We start from the raw sequence: 21,419 nt of genomic DNA, 5'->3' as shown, positions 1-21,419 counted from the left end.
ACAATGCAGCCTTATGTCCCTCAAAATGAATGGTGGAGCAGGCACAAAGGGCCGAATGGCCTACTCCTATGTCTGGTTTCTATATAAGGGGCAAAGAGAATAACTAAATAGTGAGGGTTGATCTGATAGTTTCGAAATACAGACACTGGGGTTAATTCTGGCTGAAGGTAATAGTATAAAATGAGGAATAGTGAACTGACAGCCTGTTTTACATTATTCTGATTCAGAAGAGATGTAGAATGGATGCTGGGCTCGTTATCAGCTGTTTTACAATATTTCAGCAAACAAAATTGCCTCATTGAGTCCGGTTATGTATATAAGGGAAGAAATCAAGCCACTGTTTACTCTGTTACCTTCTGAAATTAATGGCATGGGATTTAATCAGTAGCTGAGGGCTTGTTACCCAATACCTCTCTATTGGACAGCTAGAAGCCCACTCTAGATGATGGGAAATGAAAACTCATGTGCAGAATGATATAGGAGCATCGGCCCACCGAGTCTGCTCCGCCATTTGATCATATTGATATCTTCTCATCCCCATTTTCCTGCCTTCTCCCCATAACCCTTCAACCCATTACCAATTAAAAATCTAACTCCTCCTTAAATTTACTCACTGTCCCAGCGTCCACCACACTTTGGGGTAGTGAATTCCACAGATTCACACATCCTTTGGGAGAAGTAGTTTCTCCTCAACTCTGTTTTAAATTTGCTACCCCTTATCCGAAGACTATGACCTCGCATCCTAATATGCCCCACAAGAGGAAGCATCCGCTCCACATCTACCTTATCCATACCTTTTATCATCTTATATACCTCAAAAATGGTCTGAGATTTTAAACCTGGGAAAAATTTGGCCAAGGAATAATGCAAAAATGTAGTAATTACTACCTGCCCTGACCTAGCATTTTAAGTGCTGGCGATTGATTGCGCCTTAGTTTATCTTCCTTTGTTCCTTCCTGCCCAACCTCCTCCCCTAGGTGAAACACTCCTTTGTAAGGCATTCAGTTCAGTAGCTCAGTTTGGGTCTGACTAGCTAATTATAAATAGACTGGATTAAGTTGTCAGGAGCAGCAAAGTAGAAATATTTCTGGTGAGTCAGCTTTATACTGTATGTGTTGTGTAATGTAGTGGCGGTTGGTGGCCATTTACATCAGTATCTGGTCCCAATTCTGTATTCAGCTGCTCTTGTCCCATACTTTTTCTTCCACTGTTTAATTTTTTTGATCAATCTTTTTCACCATTCACTATTTTTCCCTAAAGACGCTGACTCTTTGTTGCTCTATGAGTAGACCCCAGCTTCACTCTCTTGCATTGCAGAATAACTAGGCTTCTATCTCAACCTACTCTGCCATTTGACTGAAAGACATGTGCTGTCCTCAGCCAGTGTTCAGGATAGCACTCTGTTTGGATTTTCTCCCTCACCTTTCTAATCCAGGAGTGTGGTATTGAATTTCGGCATCGCAATGTTTGTTTATACAGCACTGTTATCATCTAGAATGCATTGGCTGGTGGAATACTGTGGTAATTTATTTTTATTCTTTCATGGGATGTGATACCCTGACTAGACCAGCATTTAATGTCCACCCCTAATTGCCCTTGGGAAGTTGGTGGTGAGGGTAATACTTACGTACTCGATGGGCCAAATGGCCTGCTTCTTCACTGTAGGAATTCTATGAGCAGTGGGGTGGGGATAAGTGGATAGTTTTACTCAAATATGTTGGGTGAGGTTGTCTCCTGTGCTGGTTGATTCTATGACTTGCTGCTTATCTGAGGTTGACCAAGGATTGTATTTGGGACCTCCTCAGGCTATCGGGCTCAGTGTGAATTTTGTCATGTGGTAACATGACATGTTATGAAGTCCATACTAAAGGATAAATGATTAGGATCCAATCACTAGGGGTTTATTGATGGATAACAGCCAATTATTAGGGAATAATAAACCCAATATTACTGGTTGTCCAAAACACTCCTTACTTTAGCATTAACACCCTATACATATGTTCACCAAAGATATTGGAAGTAATCGGGTATATGCTCTTCTGTTCATTACTTTTCTTCTACTAGCAGTGAATGGAGGAACATATGTTCAGAAGTAATTTTATGCTCCCCTTGGGTGTGGGTTGGTAGGTGGGGGGGGCATGGGGGGATGTGGCATGGGGGGATGTGCCATGGCGGTGGTGCAATGCCCATCAACTATCTGGGCATCCTGCTCCCCAGGTATTTTAACTGCAGTGGGGATATCACTGTCAAGTGCAGCACAGTAGCACAGTGGTTAGCACTGCTGCTTCACAGCTCCAGGGTCCCGGGTTCGATTCCCGGCTCGGGTCACTGTCTGTGTGGAGTTTGCACATTCTCACCGTGTTTGCGTGGGTTTCCTCCGGGTGCTCCGGTTTCCTCCCACAGTCCAAAGATGTGCGGGTTAGGTTGATTGGCCAGGTTAAAATTGCCCCTGAGATGCGTAGGTTAGAGGGATTAGCGGGTAAATATGTGGGGGTAGGGCCTGGGTGGGATTGTGGTCGGTGCAGACTCGATGGGCCGAATGGCCTCCTTCTGCACTTTTGGGGTTCTATGATTTCTAAGTGTCCAGGCCACTCAGCAAAACCTGGCGGGCTTTATGGCTGGACTGGGGAGGGGGTTGGCCTTCTGGGCAGGCACCCTGTGCCAGTCTCTGGCACACTCCTAAGGTGCTTCAAATCCCCCATTCCCCCACCCATGTTGATCTTGGGCTCTCCCCAACCTCCTCGCCAGGGCCCGCCAACCTGGCTCCAGCAAGATTCCAGTCCGGGTTTCATACTGCTCATTCTGGAGACTACCTGCGGTCCCTGCAGTGACTGCCATTCCCATTTGATTGGTCGGCAGCTCCCAGAGGTGGTATTTCCCCTGCAGTGGGGTAGAAGGCCCATTTCAAGCCAACTTAAGGCCCAGTGACTGTCAAATATTTGCGGGACAAATTGGAGGTGGGATTGACATCAACCTTTGCACTGAGGAAGGGGGTGGGTGGCCTGCCCCCAGTGTAGAATTCAGCCCTATTTTGACCTTAATTTCCTATGAAGAATAGCTTGTTGTTTCTTGTGTGCTGTTCATCAAAACTCAAGAATTGGAGAATTCTATTTATGTTCACCTGTCTTTTATCCGATGCTGATAAATTTGTGTACTTGCAAAAAGTTTTGTTCTTATTCTGCTTTCCTCTATGCTATTATTTCTTGTGATGAATGCATAGAAAACTGCCTCACCCACTTAAAAAAAGTGGAAGATTTCTGCCACTGATGTGATTTATTGGTTATCATGACTTTAATAAGCAATTCTGAATTTCTAAGATCCATCGCAGCTCATTTAAAAATTGCACATGTTCTGAATCATGTGGCGTGAATTTATGTTGGAAAATTGAACTTTTCCTTGACTGTACAACTTGAATTTGGGCTTCTCTTATTTAGAATAGTGATCTGTACATCTTGCATGGAGTGAGGAAGATTTTTATCTCAAATTCTCAGGTAAATTCCAGATTTATGCAGGCTAGTTTCTAGTTGCAAAGGGGAAAATCATTGGAGTTTACAAAGCCTGAGTGCAATCTTAACTGATAACAGACACTATACAGCATGATTTTAACAACTTCTGTATCCAATATTGTTCTATTCTACCACTTAACTTATCTCCACAACAACCTAACACAACCTGATCCAATCTCACAGTAGCAGTCAGAAGTCCTTTCTCTTCCTGTCTCCTTCCATGTCTCTAGACTATACATAGCCTTGGGGAATAAGAGCAGATATCAAAGGTTTCATGTTAGATTACAATTTCATTATTATTTCAGTTTCAATTTAACTGCAACCTTGCACTTAAGAGCAATTCCTCAACCTGACCTTATGTGGCTTTCTTACAGACAAATTGGCTCAGAATGTGATGCAAAAAGACTTGGAGCACAGCAGTATTCAGACGAAATTTAACCTTCAGAGCTCAAAACATACTAAGGTGCGAGACTGTGGCATCATTGCAGGTGTGGCTGAGAGTCTGGTGAAATGTAACTTCAACAGGACTTCTAAGACATTCCTTATCATCCATGGGTGGACGGTGAGTTGCACAGCCTGTTAACCTAATCTAATTTCCTCAAAAACTGGAGAACTAACTCTCTCAAATATACCATTTCCCCAATAATGGAAATATCGAGAGTACTGTTATCAACGCCACCAAATAATTTATTTGTGATGAAAACCTTTAAAATGTAGTCGTTCGATGGACTGAACAAATAGTAATATTTGCTCTTCAGTCACAATAAGTTGATTCAGCTATCTGCTTTTATTGACCCATTGACCTCTAACTTGGGGAACAGCCATTTGAAAACCAGGTCGTGTGTCTCAATAACTTACATTTTTATCAAAAATAAAAACATGATTCATAAAGTTATTGGAATAGGATAGATTTTTAAAAATTGTTTAGGATGAGCATTCTAGTAACATAATTTTCTTATTAAAATTTTGGATCCTAAGGTATAAAAGCCTAACATTGACACGTATGTTTAAAACCAGGGTCATTGTTCCGTAGAGTCATTCAGTACGGAAGAGGCCATTCGACCCATCGACTCTGCTTCGACAAAACTTCACTAATCCCACTTTCCAGCACTTGGCCTTGAGTATTATGGCATTTCAAGTGCTCATCCATGTATTTTTAAAATGTTGTGAGGTTTTCCGCCTCTACGGCTCTCCCAAGCAGTCCAATGGCATGCTGTAAATGTAAGCTGCAGCTGTGTTTCAACACAGCCAATAGTTCTTGGCTCCTGAGTTTCTCACTTACAGTTTATGGTATAATATGACATATGTATTACAGAAAATTCTCATTATAAACAGCAAGCCACCAATGACCAAGTAATATTGCGATAAATAGTGGTCTGCAGGTCCAAATGAGGTTGTCGCTTGGAGACGTTTAGAAGTTTACATAGAAACATAGAAAATAGGAGTAGGAGGAGGCCATTCAGCCCTTTGAGCCTGCTCTGCCATTCATTATGATCATGGCTGATCATCCAACTCAATAGCCTGATCCCACCTTTGCCCCATATCCTTTGATTCCCTTTGCCACAAGTGCTTTATTCAACTCTTTCTTGAAAACATACAATGTTTTGGCCTCAAATACTTCCTGTTGTAGTGAATTCCACAGCATGACCACTATCTGGGTGAAGAGATTTCTCCTCATTTCTGTCCTAAATGGTCTACACTCAGACTGTGACCCCCTGATTGTTCTGGAGGCAAATTTGTAATCAATTATTGAAGGAGAGCTAAAGGCTATAAATCCCAGGTGGGATCTTCCATATGCACTGTGGTGGCGGAGGTGACTTGTCATTGGTTGGCGGTGGGATATTCTGGTTCCACTGCTGTCATCGTGGTTTCCCATTGTTTGCACCTTCAGCTGTTGGGGAACCTGTGGCGGGGGTTCACTGTTGGCGGGACCAAAGGATCCTGCCGGCTGCAACAGCCGGAAAATCTTCCCCCACCAAGTCTCTGAACAATTGACCATATGGGAATGATGTGAGTGATGCCAATTGAATGGTGTAATGGATACTAGCAATGGAAAGAATGTACTTTTCTGCTGACATGTTTAAATCAAATTTGAACCAAGATTATATTCGGAGTAAGAGCAAGCAAGGTCAACTTCAGATGTACTTGGATTTCCAGCAGGCATTTGATAAGAATCATAGATTCCCTAAAGTGCAGAAGGAGATCATTCAGCACATTGAGAGTGCACCGACTCTCCGGAGAGCATTCTACCCAGGCCTACCCACACATTTACCATAGCTAATCCACCTAACCTGCACATATTTGGAGTGTGGGAGGAAACCGGAGCACCCGGAGGAAACCCACACAGGCAGTCATTCAAGGCCAGAATCAAACCCAGGTCCCTTGTGCTGTGAGACCACTCTGCCACCGTGCTGCCCTTAGAGGTTCCACTTCAAAGATTATTACACAAAATAAAAGCTCATGGTGTAGGGGGTAACACATTAGCATGGAGAGAGGATTGGTTAGCTAAAGGGAAAGGGGGAGTAGGCATAAATGGGTCATTTTTGGGTTGCCAAGATGTAATGAGTGCCACAATTTACAATCTATATCAATGACTTGGACAATGGGACCACATGTATAGTTGCTAAATGTGCTGAAGACACAAAGATAGGGAAGAAATTAAGTTGTGCAGAGGACATAAGGGGGTGAATTTTCCCGTTCTGCTCACCACAGGCATCTTAGCGGGCGAGGGGTGGACCATGGAAGGGTCCCTTGACCTCGGGCGGAATTTTCTGGTTTTGGGGTGAGCTCCAAAAGGATATAGATAGGTTAAGTGAGTGGACAAACATTTAACAGATGGAGTATAATGTGGGAAAATATGAACTTGTTCACTTTGGTAGGAAGAATAGTCAAGCAACTTATAATTTGAATGCAGAGAGATTGCAGAACTCTGAGGGGCAGAGGGATCTGAGTGTCCTGGGACATGAATGTTAGTATGCAGGTACAGCAAATGATTAAAAAGGCAAATGGAATGTTGTCACCTATTGCAAGGGGAATGGATTATCAAAAAGAGATGTTTTGCTACAATTGTACAGGGTATATTGGTGAGACCACAGCTGGAGCACTGTGTACAGCATTGGTCTCCTTATTTATGAAAGGATATAATTGCATTAGAAGCAGCCCGCAGAAGGTTCACTCGACTGATTCTTGGGGTGAGGGGTCATCCTATGAAGAAAGGTTGGGCCTGTGTCCACTGGAGTTTAGAAGAATGAGAGGAGATCTTATTGAAATATGTAAGATGCTGAGGGAACTTGACAGGATGGATGCTGAAAGGATGTTTCCCTAAGTAGAACTAGGGGACATAGTTTAAAATTAAGGATCCTCCCATTTATGATGGAAATAAGGAGATATGTTTTCTCAGTGTTGTGAGTCTGTGGGACTCACTTCCCGAAAGAGCAGTGGAGGCAGAATCATTGAATATTTTTAAGGCAGATTCTTACAAGGATGTCAAAGGGTACTGGGGTTAGGCAGGAATATGGAGTGAAAGCAATCAGATCAGCCACACTCTTATCGAATGACATAGTAGGGCCTGAGGGGCTGAATGGTGTACTCCTATTGCTAATTTGTATGGTTATATGTTTGTAGATCAACTGGAAGACAATTGTAGAATTCTACGACAGGGTGTTGGTTTAAGAAAGTGAGTCTAACAATGACCTAATCACAGTGTCTGCATTTTGAATTTGAGTGTGAGAGGGAGACCTTGAGAGAGAATCTCATCTCCTTGTAGAGGATACTGTAAAATTGAGGTCATCCCAAACTTCACTGTCTATGTCCTAACTTGCAACAAGTTCCAGTCATCCATCGCCCCATGTTCACTGAATGACGTGGTACCCGGTTAAGCAAAGTCTTGATTTTTAAAATTCTCATCCTTAGTTTCAAATCCCTCCATGACCCTACCCTCTCTCTTTCTCTGTAATTCCCTTGAGCCATCAAACATTCGAGATTCTGGCCTCTTGAAAATCCCTTATTTAAACTGCTCAAACACTGGCGGCTGTGCATTCAGTTACCAAGCTCCAAGTTTTGGAATTACTTCCCTAAACCTCTCCACCTCTCTATCTCTCTTTCCTCCTTTAGCCCTACCTCCTTGACTAAGCTTTTAGCATATGCCGTAATATCTGCTTATGTGATTTGGAGTCAAATTTTGCTTTATAACACTCCTGTGAAGCACCTCCCTGGTGTTTTTTATCATGTATTATTAGTATATTATTATAGGCACTTCATAAATACAAATTGTTGTTATTTTCCAGGGTTACACTGTGTTGCCCTGATGCTGGCTCTATTGTACAAGTTTATCCTGTAGCTAATCTAAAGAGCTGATGGTAGTTTCGTTATGTATTCTTTTGTTCTTATTGGGGTAATTATTCACAGATCCCTGAAGGCAGCAGAGCAGGTGAATAGGAGAATTAAGAATGCATAAGAGACACTTGCTTTTATCAGTCGTGGCATAGTGTTTAAGAGCAAGGAGGTAATGTTGGGGTTGTACAGGGCCACAGCTGGAGTACTGTATGCTGTCCTGATCTATAGGAAGGATGTGATTGCACTAGAGGGGGTACAGAGGAGGTTTACCAGGATGCTGCCTGGGATGCAGCATTTGTGTTGTAAGGGGAGACTTGATAGGTTTGGATTGTTTTCTTTCAAGCAGTGAAGGCTAAGGGGGGGACATGATTGAGGGGTATGGACAGGCTGAATAGGAAGCAGCTGTTCCCCTGGGTTGAGGGGTCAATCATGAGGGGGGATAGTCTGAGGGTAAGAGGGAGGGGATTTGAGAAAAATAAACCGCTGAAGGTAGTGTGATCTGGAATACACTGCTTGGGAAGGTATTGGAGGCCAGAAACCATGCAACCTTTAAAAAGTATTTGGATTAGCACTTGAAACTTCATAACATTCAAAGATATGGGACAAGTGCTGGAAAATGGGATTAGCGTGCCTTTAGTGATAGTTATAATCGGTGCAGACTCAATGGCCAAAGGGCCTTTTCTGCACTGTACAACTCTAACTCTAATTTAAATGCCTACAATAAATAAAAACAAAACAATTGGGCTTTGAGGAGCATCTTAAAGAAGGAGATGGAAGGGGCCTAGAGAGGCAATTGCAGAGTTTTGATTCCAGGTGGCAGAACCATCAAAAGTGGATACACAAGAGGCCCGAATTGGAGGAGCGCGGAGATCTTAAAGGGTTGGAGGGCTGGAGAAGGCTACAGAGATGGAGAGCAGAGAGACCATGGATGGATTTAAAAACGATGATGTTGAGATATAAAAATTGAACAGAAAAGTTAAGTTTTCCAGGGGTAACTTGTTTTTAAAAGATGTGCAGAAGTGAAAAAGGCGAAATGCACGATTGATCCTCTAACTTTGTTCAACACATAAACTTCTTTCTTTTGAAAGTCCTCTCCACTGGCTGGACTGGACTGGCCAAGAGATAAGCATCCTCATTGTTGGGGAGATCAGAGGAAGCTTCATCTGCATGTACTGGTACTTGGTTGCTCAAAAGAAGAAAGCATACATTAAGATTAATCCAAGAATGAAAAGGGAATGGAGTCGAATAACATTTTGTACCTTTTGAGACTTCACAGTAAAGTGGGAGCCTATCAGTGAAACTGACGGAGTGACCTTTTCAAATTATTGCCTTTCCTTGTAGACGACTGGACTGATGGAATCTTGGATCAGTGGTATGGTTAAAGCCCTCCAAAAACAGGAAGTACACGCAAACATCATTGTGGTCAACTGGCTTGAGCGTGCGCACCAGCTTTACACAGTGGCTGCCAACAACTCGGAGGTGGTTGGAAGAGAAGTTGCCATGTTTGTTGACTGGCTACAGGTAAATGATACTATACACGATGCAGCAGAACCTTACTGTACATCCTAGATCAAACTTCTCTTTTTAAAGTTGATTATCATTGATCTTGCTTGCATGGCTATCGTAGCTACAGTTTCCAATGTACTGATGTCAACTAGTTGCACATTGCTGTTACACATACTGGGAGGAGTACTGTCCAGCAAAAATGCGTTCAAATCAAACTCTGAAAGGTATTGCAGACCTTGGGGAATGACCTGGGAAACAGGAAAGAAGCTAATCTATATTGGGGTATGGTTCATTTGGGCCCTGTTTCCCTCAGCCCTGGCAGTGTGAGAAATGTTTAAGTGTGAGAAGTGGCAGGCTAATGGACTACGGATGAGCCATCACAGATGAGCGAGAATTTCTTTATAACCTGATGTGCACACAGGTCACTGCACATCAACAGGAGCTGAAACCGTGGCTGACTTTGTTTTCTGGATATTTGACCTCTCTAACCTAGCTTACTGAGGTCGACCAGAAATTGAAGCTGAGATATCCTGCTTTATATCGCTGGAATGAGAGGCTTTAGTGAGGAGGAAAACCTAGAAAACCTTGAGCTGCTTTATAAAAGCAGAGAAGGTTACGACAAAGTCTGACCGAGATGTACAAAGTTGATGAGTTTTGATAAGGTACATAACTAAAGAACTTGCATTTAAAAATCACCTTTTCTGACCTTTGGATGTCTCAAAGTGCTTTATAGCCAATTAAGTAATCTTGATGGATAATGTAGGGAGTCCCAGAGTGCCTAGAGTGCAGAAGGAAGCCATTTGGCCCATCGAGTTTGCACTGACTCTCTGACAGAGTATTTTACCCAGGCCCAACCCTCCCTGTAACCCCACACATTCAATCCCCTTACCCTACACATTTTGGGACGGTAAGGGGCAATTTAACATGGCCAATCCATCTAACCTGCATATCTTTGGACCGTGGGAGGAAACCGGAGCACCCAGAGGAAACCCACGTAGATGTGGGGAGTTCCAGCCTTCTTTGGGCTCTAGCTCTCTCCGGCTGCTGCCTTTTGAAAAGGGGTCCTTCAGCAAAAAAGTTTGGGGACTGCTTGTTTGAGCATACCGTCCAGTTCTGGAGTGGGTCTTGAACACCATTGATTCAAAGTTTATTTATTAGTGTCACAAGTAGGCTTACATTAACACTGCAATGAAGTTACGTGAAAATTCCCTATTCGCCACACTCCGGCGCCTGTTCAGGTGAGGGAAAATTTAGCATGGCCAATGTACCTAACCAGCACGTTTTTCGGACTCTGGAAGGAAACCCATACAGAGATTGGGAGAATGTGCAAACTCCACACGGACAGTGACCCAAGCCAGGAATCGAACCTGTGTCCCTGGCACTGTGAGGCAGCAGTGCTAACCACTGTGCCACCGTTCCTCCCCTCAGAGGTGAGAAGATTGCATTGCGAGCTCGGCTGACACTGAATGCATTCTGCTGCAGTGTTACTATCGATGCTTAAGAGTAGGCTGTGACCACAACCTTCTCAACCTCCTTTTTATGATATCAACAAATGAAATAAATTATCCAAATACGTGTTTTTGTGCTGAATGTGATCAGTAATTTTAAGGCTAAAACGTTAGGAATTGGGGAAGATTAGACAAGGAACTCGCCAAGGTTCTTTGGCCAGCACCTTCCAAATTCAGGACCGCTATCATGTAGGGTAGCTGATACCTGGGAATACCACAACCTGCAAGCTTCCCCCCACAAGCCACTCACCATCCTGACTTGGAAATATATCACCATTGCTTCATTGTCCCTCCCTAACAGCAGCAGTTCAAGAAGGCACTTCATTACCACCTTCTCGAGGGCAGTTAAGGATGGGCAATAAATGCTGGTCTAGCCAGTGACACCCACACTCCATGAATGAATAAAAACAAGTCTGTAATTTATAATATTTGAGAGTACATGGAGTACAGAATAACACAGTTCCCCATTATTTTCTTTATGAATTTACTGTTATTAAATATGACGAGAGTTGCAGTGACATTGGTCACTGGGATGGCCAACCTGGATGCCTTTGTCTTGCTTAACATTGAATTTGGAAAATTCCCCTGGCAAAAAACCAGCTGATCCACCAGTTTGGAATGGAGTAAAGGAACAGCTTTCTCATTGGGAGTGTTAATCTCCAGTAAGCTGCTCTATGCTTCCACCTGTAGCGTGGAAAAGTTGGGCAATCTTTAGCTCAGTTAGTCAGGCAGTAATGCCAGCATAATATCTCCTTTCTGTTTTTGGTTTTGTAACCTGTTTGAGTACTGACAAACACATGATGGATAGTATCATATGGAGGGATGATTGTCTTTGTGTATGGTGTTGGTGATTTAATAAACTTGTTTATATAAGCCGGCTTACGATTTTGACACAAGTTTCACAGAGGGAGCTTAGCAGAAAGGCATATGTTCTTACAGATATAACATTTTAAATTGTGTATAGATAATGACTGGATAACCCGAGTCAAACTAATCCCTGCCTCTGGGTTTTGATGAAATCTAATTTAAACTATTGGGTCGGCATATTCCCTTCTCTGGCAGTAATTCACTCATTAGTTGGATGTTGGCCAGTTCAAGTCCATGACATTAAACTAGTAGCTTTATTAAGAGAGGGTGAGAATAATAGGAATATCACACTTGGAGTCAGAGAGGTTTACAGCATGGAAACAGGCCCTTCGGCCCAACTTGTCCATGTCGCCCACATTTGGCCCACATCCCTCTATACCCATCTTACCCATGTAATTGTCTAAAAGACAAAATTTTACCCGCCTGTACTACTACCTCTGGCAGCTCATTCCAGACACTCACCACCCTCTGTGTGAAAATAATGCCCCTCTGGACCCTTTTGTATCTCTCTCCTCTCACCTTAAACCTATACCCTCTAGTTTTAGACTCTCCTACCTTTGGGAAAAGATATTGACTATCTAGCTGATCTATGCCTCTCATTACTTTATAGACCTCTATAAGATCACCCCTAAGCCTCCTACGTTCCAGGGAAAAAAGTCCTGGTCTATCGAGCCTTTCCTTATAACACAAACCATCAAGTCCCGGTAGCATCCTAGTAAATCTTTGCGTAGTGATAGTCCGTCCTGTAGCAAAGGAGACAGATTGGGAAAAAAAAAACAAAGTGCTGGCAAAACTCAGCAGGTCTGGCATCAAATGTAGGGAGAGAAACAGGATTAACGTTTTGAGTCTGATATGATGATTCTCCTAAACCCTTTAGGTTTTTAAGAAGTGTCATATTTGACTTAAAATGTCATATCTGTTTCTCTGTCCACAGATGCTGCCAGACCTGCTGAGTTTTTCCAACATTTTCCATTCTAATTTCAGATTTCCAGCATCTGCAGTAATTTGCTTTTATTTTTGAGGCAGAATGGAATGCTTACCACCGAAACTAGAACTGGAAATGTTCTTCACTGATGATCCATCACATTGATGATAGCAAAAAATGAAGGAATAATAGTTTTTAATGTCACATGTTAACATTTTGATTCTTAAAGAACTTGCATTTCTGAAGCACCTTTCATTCCCTTTGAATATCCCAAGGCAGGTTACAGTATTTAGTATTTATGATACTTTGCAGTATTTCATTTTGAACTGTAGTCACTGGAATGACGTAGGAAAATGCAGCAGCCAATCTGTGCACAGCTCGGGCCTGCAAGCGGCAGTGTTTTTATGGTGATAGCCGAAGAATAAGAGTTGTCCAGAGTACCAGGCAAACTCCCCGACAGAAAGTGCCACGGAATCTAACATTCACATGCAAGGGTGACACTGCCTAAACATCTATCTCCTGGAACAACGCGGTACACTGCTCTACTGTCTCATCAACCTGCATTATGAGGTCAAGTCTTGGAGTGGGACTGGAACTCACTCAAAAGTTGGGAATGCTACCATTGAGCAAGGCTGGTATTTAACAGCCACTAAACCTTGTGGAACTTCTGTAAGATTGAAGGCCAGGTAGTCATGGATGTGGGCTTCTAGCCATGAAACCTGTGAATGCCACCCTTCAAACAACTGTAGTCAATCTAGCATCCAATTCAATTCTCTTTCCACTCCTAGTGGTGCACTAAGGCAGACTTTCATCTGTTTCTATAGCTAGTAATTCCCAGAACAGGTCGCCAGTCTGGTGCCAGGGGCTTATAGCTTGAGGGGCTCCACTCCATATCAAGCATGACTGACCAGGAGTCTCTCTCACTCTTACTGCCAGCCATTGGCATGTCTTGAAGGATTTGCAGGTGGACACACTCAACCTGTTTGATCACATTACGAATGCACCTTCCTTGGCCATCAAGTCCTGGGATGGAACTTGAACCCGGAACTCCTGGCTCAGAAACACAGACGTTATTCAGTGTGCCACAAGACCTCTCCCATCTATCAGAGAGACCACTAATTGCCAAACCCCATGGTTCAGTTAGGCAGAATGCTCTGGGGTGGCTTTATAATGAAAAGCAGCATTGTAGTTAGCTGCATAAGGCTAAGAACCGAAACACCACTCTGGCCCATTGTAACCACTGGATTGTAGTGACACTCAGTCTAAAGTCACATCTTAAGCTCCTGCAGGATAAAGGGCCTTAGGGACCTATCTTTCAGTGGAACAGTGCATTAATACAGTGACAGAATTCGCTGTCCCACCAGGTTAGGTATTTCTTTTCATTTTTAGGAACATAACAAGTAGTACTAAGCGAGCGACTTATTTTTCTCAGTTGTTACAGTGGAAAGAAGATTGTCTAATCACAAATTTTAAAATCTTCTCCAACTGCAGCAGATATCTGAAGTACCACATCATAAAATGCACATGATTGGCTACAGCTTGGGAGCACATGTTGCGGGATTTGCAGGAAAAGCTACGCAAAACAAAATAGGACGGATAACAGGTATGAATTGATGGAGATGGGTTGAACTTTCCGACAAATGTGTATTAAGTGTATAAGTATCGGAGGTGCATTTGACCAAGGTATAGTTGACTTTACTGTGGTGAGTTTGAGCAGTTCTGCCAGTTCATCCCACAGGATGTATCAAGTGGGAATGAAGCCCTTCTGAGAATGGATGACAATTGTGGTTGCTTGCCTCCTGGCCCTCATTGCAAAAAATCATTGCATGAAGTGGTATCTCTGCACTATATTAATGGAAGGAGCTTTGATCTATTGAATTGGGAAAGACTGTTTTACCTGGTTGTGGAGTCAGTAGTGGCACAGTGGTTAGCACTGCTGCCTCACAGCTCCAGGGACCCGGGTTCGATTCCCGATTGGGTCACTGTCTGTGTGGAGTTTGCACATTCTGCCCGTGGCTGTGCGGGTTTCCTCCGGGTGCTCCAGTTTCCTCCCACGGTCCTAGCTGGCTAGGTGCATTGGCCATGCTAAATTCTTCCTTAGTGTACATGAACAGGCGCTGGAGTGTGGCAACTAGGGAATTTAGACAGTAACTTCATTGCAGTGTTAATGTAAGCCTACTAGTTGACAGTAATAAACTTTACTTTACAGCGATAAGAGCCCAGTAATTTAATATAATCATCAATGGGGAAGTCGGCAGCGATTTGTTCATGCAGAGACTTGCTGCGAATAGATTAATTAACGCAAGGACCTTATGTTAATGTTAAAGTGGATAATATTTGAAGCAGAAGAAAATGCAAGACTATAGGGATGGACAGGGAGAGAAGGGTCAGTTAAATTAAGAAAACAACCAACACAGACTTAATAGAATAAAAGCAAAATACCGCAGATGCTGCAATCTGAAGCAAAAACAGAAATTGCTGGAAAAACTCAGCAGGTCTGGCAGCATCTGTGGAGAGAGAAAATAGAGTTTGCATGACTCTTCTTCAGAGCTTTGCAGAACAGATTTAATGGACTGAATTGCTGCTTTCTGGTGGTGTGAATTTTCATACTTTTAGGATGCTATCAGGGAATGAATTTGAGCATTAGATTTACATTCAACTGAATAAGCAAGGGAGACAATTAGCCAGTATTCCAACTCATAATTTCCAAGAAGTGCCTCTTGGAGAGTAAGATGTGGGTTTTAAATGAGAATAGAGTCAGGCCTAGCTGTGATAACTGCCATCGTTGAATACTGTGTCACTGTTCAGAATCACAGAATCTTACAATGCAGAAGGAAGCCATTTGGCCCATCAAGTCAGCAATGGCTCTCTGAAAGAGCATTTTACTTCATCCCACTCCCGTTCAGATTGCTTCAATCACTTAAGGGAGGTTAAGGTTTGTATCCCAATGAGTCCCCTTGTTCAGGTCAAGAAGTGAGGAAAATCACTATTACTACTTAGTAACAAAAGCAGACTACCTCCATACAGGACAGGAAGTCAGAAAACAGCGAATGCAGAGGAGGCAGTTGTGTAATAAATAAAACCATTTTTTTTCCAGGTTTAGATCCAGCTGGTCCATTGTTTGAAGGTACTGCCCCAGATCAGCGACTTTCCCCTGATGATGCTGACTTTGTAGATGTGCTACACACGTTTACGTATGGTACTCTGGGAGTTAGCATTGGCATTGAACAGCCTGTTGGTCATATTGATGTCTATCCAAATGGTGGCAGTTTCCAGCCTGGATGTGGCCTTCATGATGTCTTCAATGCCTTAGCCTATGGCAGTAAGTAGTTATTTTGACCCTTCCATTTTCAAATTGCTTGTTAATTGCAACTTGTGTTCATGAAGAATATGATTGTTTCTCTGATGGGTCAGTTAGTAAAATCATTCTGTTTTATTCCTGTTTGGCATAGAAGTTATAATTGCTTTTTACTGAGACTTATTGGGTGCAATCTTACCAGCCGTTCACGCCGTGTTTCCGCTGCAACAAAGTTGGAGAATTTGGCGGCCAGCCAAATCTCCGTTCGCTGCGGCGGGTTGGGAAAATCACGCCAACGTGAACAGTGGTAAGATTCCAGCTTTTGTTAATATTTGAGCTCCCGTATTTGAAAGCAACCTAAGACCTGACTTAATTGTGAATAATATCACAGGTGTTTACAAAGAAGGTCCCAGGTTTGCTTTCCACTCTGGCTGATTTCAAATTAAGCGACAGATAATGGAACATTTAGAAGGAGAGAACAATCTCTAAGCCAAGGAAGCCTGTCCCATTTTCATAGGTCAACTCCTTCTTTCCCCCACCATCTACCTTATCACATTATCCTGTATTCCCTTCTCCCCACAGAGTTCAATCACTTGTTTCTTGAATCCATTTGTATTCCACATCAATCGACTTTAAATTACTGTTGCATGTATGAAAGCTTTCCATCAAATTTTTATTTACTCAAATTTCTAATTTTTAGTTCTGTGCCTTGGTATCTGAACCCGTCAGCTGTTGTGGGTCAATTTTACCAGCTCTCTTCAAAATACTGAAAACTCAATTAGACTTGAATGAACAAAGAGCAACGAAAATTACAGTACAGAAACAGGCCCTTCAGCCCTCCAAGCCTGCACCGAACATGCTGCCCCTCTGAACTAAAACCCCCGACCCTTCTGGGGACCACATCCCTCTATTCCCATCCTACTCATGTACTTGTCCAGATGCCCCTTAAAAGTCACTATCATATTTGCTTCCACTACCTCCCCTGGCAGCGAGTCCCAGGCACCCCCCACCCTCTGTGTAAAAATGGGCCTCTACTATTTGTTTGTGTCTTCTCTGTTAAGACCCCCAATCCCAACTATTAAACGCTAATTGAAGTTTTCAAGACTTTGAAGTGAATTGACGCTTACTTCCATTCCCAGTTTTTATCCGCTGACTTTTAAAGATTATCTCTGAGTATGGACATCACTAAAAGGGGTGTCACTAAAATGGGCAGCAATTAATGCTCATTCCTAGTTGCCTGTGGAAGCCATGTTTAAACATTAAGTATGAATGTTCATAGAATCATAGAATCCCTACAGTGCAGAAGAGGCCATTCAGCCCATCAAGTCTGCACCAACTCTTGGTGACAGAGGATCTTATTCAGGTCTTCTCCCTTGTCCTATCCCTGTAACCCCATACATTTACCATGGCAAATCCATCTAAACTGGGCCAATAAGACAATTTAGTATGCCCAATCCACCTAACCTGCACATCTTCAGACTGTGGGAGGAAACTGGAGCACCTGGAGGAAACCCACGCAGGCACGGGGAAAACATGCAAACTCTGCACAGACAGTCACCCAAGGCTGGAATTGAACCTGGGTCGCTGGAGCTGTGAGGCAGCAGTGCTAACCATTGTGCCACTGTGCTGGCCTAATGTTATTAGCTTAGCTGTGACACCCTCCATATTTGAATAGGCTCTGACACCCACTTCCCAGGCCACTGTTGAAAGATTGGTGAGGTACAGGTAAATGGCCAACACCTGTTGAACCATAACTGAGCTCTTTGTCAGTCCCTTTAGGAGGGGCGAGGAGAACGTGTTGAGATTGTTGAATGCTGAATCGTTTCCTTGTTTCTGTTGGCAGCTATCAGTAGCGTTGTTTATTGTGAACATGAGCGTTCAGTACATCTCTTCGTTGACTCCATCCTGAACCAGGATAAACAGAGCCTGATGTATCGATGCCCCGACACTAAGACATTCGAGAAGGGGATGTGCCTCAGCTGTCGGAGGAATCGCTGCAACAAGTTGGGCTACAATGTCAGGAAAATCAGAAGTAAACGTAGCAACAGGATGTACCTGAAGACAAGAGCAGATATGCCCTTTAAAGGTGAGGAGCTGAATAGCCTGGCATGATGGCAGATTCAATATCTGTCTAAATACCTAAAAACCTTTTTAAAGAGCTACATCTGGAAGGAGTAATGAGATAATAATATTTTTGGAACTCTCTCATATGTGAGATTTATATGTGTGTATCTAAAACTTCAAGGCGCCTCCTACGAAAAACAAGTTAATTCAAAGCCGAAGAGCAGGTAATTCCAGCAAACATCCAAACTGTTCTTGTTGTGTTCCCTCAGTGGCAGCTTTGAAACTAGAAATTCATCCTGTGTTAATAGAGGCACAACCCAAGACTCTACTTATGCACATAACAATCCAATCATCTTGTCCTTGTTGACTTTGAACAATTGGGATCCGCACTGTAAACAAACAATCTCAAAATAACCCGGCTCCCAAACCAGAACTGAATCAGATGGGAACTTTGAAAACGTATCATCTCATCTTCAATGGATTGAAATATGTTTTACGTTTCTTTTCCAGTTTTTCACTACCAGCTAAAAATGCACTTGTTCAGTGGAGAGGAATTACAAGATTCGAACCCAAAGTTTTATGTTAACTTGTACGGGACCAATGGAGACAGCAAGAAGACCAGTATCGAAATGTACGTAGTGCATGTCTTTGAAAGCTGATAGAGAGGTGTTTGTAATGTGTGTTGGAAGTAAGGGCAATTTTTGTGTGTTTAGTGGGATGGGGGAGGAAAAGCAGGTTAAAATTGCAAGGTGGTGGGAAGGTGCAGGGTAAACATTTGCGGTGGATCACTTTAACAGCCCTTCCCCTGCTTTCGGCTGGGCTGGCAGGGTTAAAATCTATTCTATAATCTCCAGCGCTACATTTCTCAATTATAGACCCTTCCAATAATTCTTATTTAAATTTGTTTTTTTCTGCTGCTGTGAGAACATTCAAATTTTGGAATGGTGGATCTATTAACTCAGAGGGTGACTGCTTTCCCCACTGTATAATCAAACACCATTAATTAACTGGAGCGTGGTTGTTTTTGGGAAACAGCTTGAACCCTGTGAATGAAAGAACTTTCATTTCTACACATCCTTTTATGACCTCTGGAAGTCACAAAGCACTTTGCAACCAATAAAGAAATTTGAATTGCAGTCACTGTAGGAAATATAGCAGAAATGTGCACACACAGCAAGGAGGTAATGATCAGATAATCTGGTTTAAGGATGGTGATGGAGGGATACCAGGGAGTACCACTGAAATGCCAACCTAGATTTAGTGCTCAAGCCTCAGAAGTGATCTTGAACCTCCTTGTTCATAGGTGAGAATGCTACCAACTCAGCAAAGGCTGAAGGATAAATAGGATCCATTTAGAGTTTGTAAATCTATATGACAGGAGTTTGACTAGTTTTACAGTTTAAAACAGTCTGAATCATAGAAATCCTACAGTGCAGAAAGAGGCCATTTGGCCCATCAAGTCTGCACTGACCACAATCCAACCCAGACCCTACCCCTATATCCACCCGCTAATCCCTCTAACCTACACATCTCAGGACACTAAGGGGCAATTTTTTAGCATGGCCAATCAACCTAACCTGCACATCTTTGGACTGTGGGAGGAAGCCAGAGCACCTGGAGGAAACCCACGCAGACACGAGGAGAATGTGCAAACTCCACACAGACAGTGACCCAAGCCAGGAATCAAACCCAGGTCCCTGGAGCTGTAAAGCAGCAGTGCTAACCACTGTGCCACCGTGCCACCCTTATTGCTTTTATCGGTGATAATATTAAAAGCCCAGTAACTGAGCCATTGATTTTGGAAGTAGCATTTACATCTTTCGTATAGACTGTGGGTAGCCAGCCAGTGATGAGTAAGGCAAGGCTTTGTGTTTCTGAGGATATAAAATTAAAATCCTTACAGTGCAGAAGGAGGCCATTCGGCCCATTGAGTCTGCACCGGTTCACTGAGAGAGCATCTATTGGAGAACTGGTGCAAACTCAATGGGCCGAATGAAATAGAGTCTTAGTGCTCAGTGGGTGAATGAAGTAATGTTATACAGAATCTTGCCAGCTTCAATCCCTTTACTTGTTGGACATAGTGGGTGGGATTCTCTGGTCTCCCAGCCACGTGTTTCTCGGCAGCAGGAGGCAGCATGCTGCTTGCCGGTGGCAGGATCATTTGGTCCCGCTGCTGTCAATGGGATTTCCCATTGATTCCGCCCCACGCTGTCGGGAAACCATGGTGAGTGTTTGCCATCAGCGGGACTGGAAGTTCCTGCCAGTGGGAATGACTGGAGAATTCAGACCAGTATCTCTCAATTATAGAGATGGTCCACTGGGCTCCTCTGGCACTAAACCAGCATCTCAGGCCAGAGGAAGGTTCACTTGTTTATAAAAATAAACTGATGGGTATCGATAGGCACTTGATGGGTATTGATAGACCTTGAGCAAGCAACGTGGGAGGAACGACAGTGGCTATTTGCCCAGTGAGTCAGTGACAGTCCAGTCTAGTCACCAGTTCTGAAAGGATTTATCAACCCCAGCATAAAGGAGGCCAATCAGGTTGAATTCTCTGTGGGCCCAAGCCGACACTTGGGCGTGGACCCTTCAGGCGCCAAACATCCTACTTTTTCTCCATGTATCAGCCACCCAGCAGAACCTGGGCGCTATTCTGAAAGTTTCTCATCTGGGAGTTGCCTTCCCTGAGTGTTACCCCACTGAAGTGAGCCGGATGAATCTTTAACCCCCGCACCCCCTCCACCTCCTCTGGTAACCTAGCAGCTCTGAGATTAATTTTGAGACTTTCTGCCACACTCTTCCCCACAAGGGCATCTTTGGGGCCTTGACTATTAAATCAATGACTGTGATGGGCAGCTGTTTGGCTGACAAGTTTGGAAGATTTGGTGCCACGAGGTGTCTAATTTTAGTTCTCTTACAGGCCTGAGCAAGTTGCTGCAAACAGGACAAATTCCTTCCTTGTCTACTTGGAGGATGACATTGGAGACTTGCTGGGAATCAGACTGATGTGGGAGGGGTCCTCATCATCCTGGTCACTGTGGACACAGTTCAGAAGTCTGTGGTACAGGTCAAGTTCTGATGAAATGGAAGACTTGAAAGAACTGGAAATAAGGAAGATTCGAGTGAAGTCTGGGGAAATGCAGAAGAAGTAAGTATGGACTTACCTGGGGCAGTCTTTGATGCTAGTGTGAACAGGGTTGATATTGGATTGGCTGCCAGTTATACCCCCCATGATTATTATTACCATTAAAGGTAATGAAAACCAACATAAGGATTTGTGTGTAGCAGGCAGCTGATCTGCTATTAACCCATTTACACTATCACCAGAAAATGAGATTATCTCCATCTATGATTAAAATTATGTAAAAGGTCAAGTGTTCAGTCCAATGAGAACCATCACTGGTTAATTT

The 21,419-nt window shown here is 43.2% G+C and overlaps 1 protein-coding gene across 1 annotated transcript in view; it reads left to right on the top strand.

Annotated features, from left to right (window-relative positions):
- The window catches only part of LOC144499790 (endothelial lipase-like), a 40,530-nt gene that overhangs the window by 8,860 nt on the left and 10,251 nt on the right, over nt 1-21,419 (top strand). The window contains exons 2-8 of the mRNA XM_078222266.1: nt 3,881-4,068; nt 9,183-9,362; nt 14,139-14,250; nt 15,745-15,969; nt 17,789-18,031; nt 18,520-18,640; nt 20,930-21,157. Coding sequence (XP_078078392.1) covers nt 3,881-4,068; nt 9,183-9,362; nt 14,139-14,250; nt 15,745-15,969; nt 17,789-18,031; nt 18,520-18,640; nt 20,930-21,157 — 1,297 coding nt within the window. The remainder of the gene's footprint in view (nt 1-3,880; nt 4,069-9,182; nt 9,363-14,138; nt 14,251-15,744; nt 15,970-17,788; nt 18,032-18,519; nt 18,641-20,929; nt 21,158-21,419) is intronic.

The sequence above is a fragment of the Mustelus asterias genome, chromosome 1, assembly GCF_964213995.1.
Source record: "Mustelus asterias chromosome 1, sMusAst1.hap1.1, whole genome shotgun sequence".
NCBI lineage: Eukaryota > Metazoa > Chordata > Chondrichthyes > Carcharhiniformes > Triakidae > Mustelus > Mustelus asterias.
The sequence above is the reverse complement of the archived record's forward strand: the minus strand, read 5'-3'. Positions and strand labels throughout refer to the sequence as shown.